This window comes from Morone saxatilis, unplaced genomic scaffold, assembly GCF_004916995.1.
Source record: "Morone saxatilis isolate NCDOM2014 unplaced genomic scaffold, NCSU_SB_2.0 Contig24, whole genome shotgun sequence".
Classification (NCBI taxonomy): Eukaryota; Metazoa; Chordata; class Actinopteri; family Moronidae; genus Morone; species Morone saxatilis.
In genome coordinates, this window is record NW_023339807.1 from 25,744,225 (window position 1) to 25,746,900 (window position 2,676).

Sequence of the window (2,676 nt, forward strand, 5' to 3'; positions counted from 1 at the left end):
ACAAGTAAATGTCCATCAGTAAACTCTGTCAGACCCTGAGAGTTTAGGCACTGTCAGTTGTCTGAGGCTGGTGAGTGTTGCCCTTAAAGATTTAAGAAGAATAAAGAAGAATTCTGGAGAAAGAAAGCTGATTGTTGAGTCTTATTCCTGGATTGTTTGACTAAATTGAAAAGTGTCTTGGAGTGAGCTGCAGAATACAACTAGTTGCATTCGTGCTCCCAGGTCGTCAACCACCGATACTTTGGCAATCCAAAGAAACTCAATTACCTTTCTCCCGAATGAGTGTCAACTGTCACAAACAAATTACGGTAGACAGACAGATTTTTAACTGCTTACCGTCTTTGGAACAGATGTCCGTGATGATATCATCCTTGATGGGCTTCAGAGCATCAAAATCATTGACAAAGAAAGTCCTCTTAGGGTCGCCTGCAATCTCTTGCAAATCATTTTCATCTGCATTTTTCACCCCGATGGCATAAACGGTGACACCCTGCGCCCTCAGCTTTTCTGCAGGAATCTTGACCTCATCCGAGGATTTTCCGTCAGTGATGACCACCAGGTACTCTGGGACTTTGTGACCACGAGTTGCCATCGCTTTAGCAAACTGTGGACCCATGAATTTCAGAGCTCTTCCTGTCTCTGTCCCGCCTCCTATCTGTTTAATACCCTGCACGGCTTTCTTTAATGTCTTAGCATCCGAATAGGTGGTCAGATCGAACTCTAAGTTTGGTGAGTCTGCGTATTTTGCGACCCCCATGCGGACATGTTGTGGCCCGATACGGAAGGTATTTAGAAACTCAATGATGAACTTCTTCATGTCATTGAAGTCCTTGGGGTAAATGCTTCCAGAGTGATCGACCAGGAAGAAGATGTCAGCTTCATCCGTTTGCACACAGCCTGGAAAAAAAAAAGTTATTTTCCCAGTTGTTCACTCTTTTAACGTTAACTTACAAAATGTTCTATGCTATAAATACTGTTGTTGTATATAGGGATGTCCCGATCTAATCTCAAAGGTTGGTACTGGTCCGATCAATGCATTATTAATTATTGCTTATTAACTGATTGGTGTTGGCTATACTGAGCACGAGTGTAGTAGATCAGTAGATCACCTTAGTCTCCTCAGGGACAAATGCGCCCTATTGCTCGCCACCAAACTCCAGAGACAAAAATGCTAATTTTACCTTTCAGAACACGGGAGTTCCTGGTTTTTGATGAACTTTTTGGCTCATATGCCAAACGCAGGTAAACTAACTAGTTACATCTGAAAGCGAATGTTAGCAAACACGTTAATCAATAATTAGCTAGTTAACTAACGTTTTGCTAACATTAACTTTCAGATGTAAAAGATGTTCTAAATGGAATTAAGAGCTTTTTATAAATACAAATTTTAGTTTGGTTGTTTTGTTAAAAGGCATTGCAGAGCTATTCATTGCCAAGCATACAAGTGGATTGATTTTAGTAACTTTAATGTACGTTTGCACTGTGCAACTGGAAAGTATTGGATCCACTCAGATCGGGAACAAAGATCATTTGATCGGGACATCCCTAATGTGTATGGTTGATATTCAAGTAAACAAAGCCAACTATATAAAGGAAACACTGGTTCAGACCTTCTTTGATGCCAGTTCTTCTCGTATTGACTGAGAATGCTTGCCGAATGATATTTTGGCACAGACTTTTCTGCAAGCTCTGCTCCAACGATTTTAGCTTAGCAAAACTGTCCACGATGAACGTGTGCTTATGGTTGGGGTAAGATGCCATCTGTTTCAGCTCGGCCTCGTTGGCGTCCTTGACTCCCACCGCGTAAACACTGACTTCAGCTCGACGGAGATCAGCTGCTGCCGTGCTAACTTCATCCTGGGATTTACCATCTGTGATCACCACCGCCACCTGCTGGACACCCTTATCTTTCCTGCTTCCTCTGGCCTTGATGAAAACACTCTCTAGGGTGAATTTGAGCGCCGCGCCGGTGTTCGTACCGCCCCCATGATAAGGCAGGATTTTGATGAACTTCAGTAGTTCGTCCTTGTCATTGAAGGTGTCAAGGTAGACCTGTGCCGTGGGCCTGTCGTTATACATCACAATGCCCACTCGGACTTTGCTTGGACTGACTTCAAGGCCGCTCACAATCGAGTGCAGGAAAGTGCGCACCAGCTGGAAGTTGGGGGTTCCAATGCTTCCCGACTCGTCAACGATGAACACGATGTCTGCCAGTTTGGCTGCTTTGCAATCTGTGAAAGAGTATTATCATAAAATTAGAATTACAAATTCATTTGTGAGCTACTCAACCATTCAGATACCTTTGAAGATGAAGAAAAGACTGAGACCCTCCTAGGTCCCGTCTTTTTGTTTTGTGTTATTGATCAAGCCCCTGTCACTTTCTACTTTCCTGTGCTCAGATATGCTACATGCTAAGCACATTTATGTTGAAAAGACAGCCAAAATGCTAGCTTAACAGCTAGCGAATCTTTAACTATCAATTAGTTCGCTAACGATTGATGTAGATTCACTTACTAGTTAGCTAGATTTTTGCTAACATTAGCTAACTTAAGATATGACTAGATTAGCAAAACACCAGCTAATTAGATGGCTAAGAATTAATGTTGATTAGCTAGTTACTTTTATCTTTTAACCATCTTTAAAATGTGGTTGTCTTTTCAACATAGATTAGCTTAG

General features: G+C 42.0%; 1 protein-coding gene across 1 annotated transcript in view; it reads right to left on the reverse strand.

Moving 5' to 3' along the window:
- LOC118336534 (collagen alpha-4(VI) chain-like) overlaps positions 1-2,676 on the reverse strand; it is a 26,171-nt gene that overhangs the window by 3,334 nt on the left and 20,161 nt on the right. Inside the window, 2 exon segments of the mRNA XM_035673203.1 lie at positions 308-897; positions 1,611-2,231. Of these exon segments, the coding sequence (XP_035529096.1) occupies positions 308-897; positions 1,611-2,231 (1,211 nt within the window).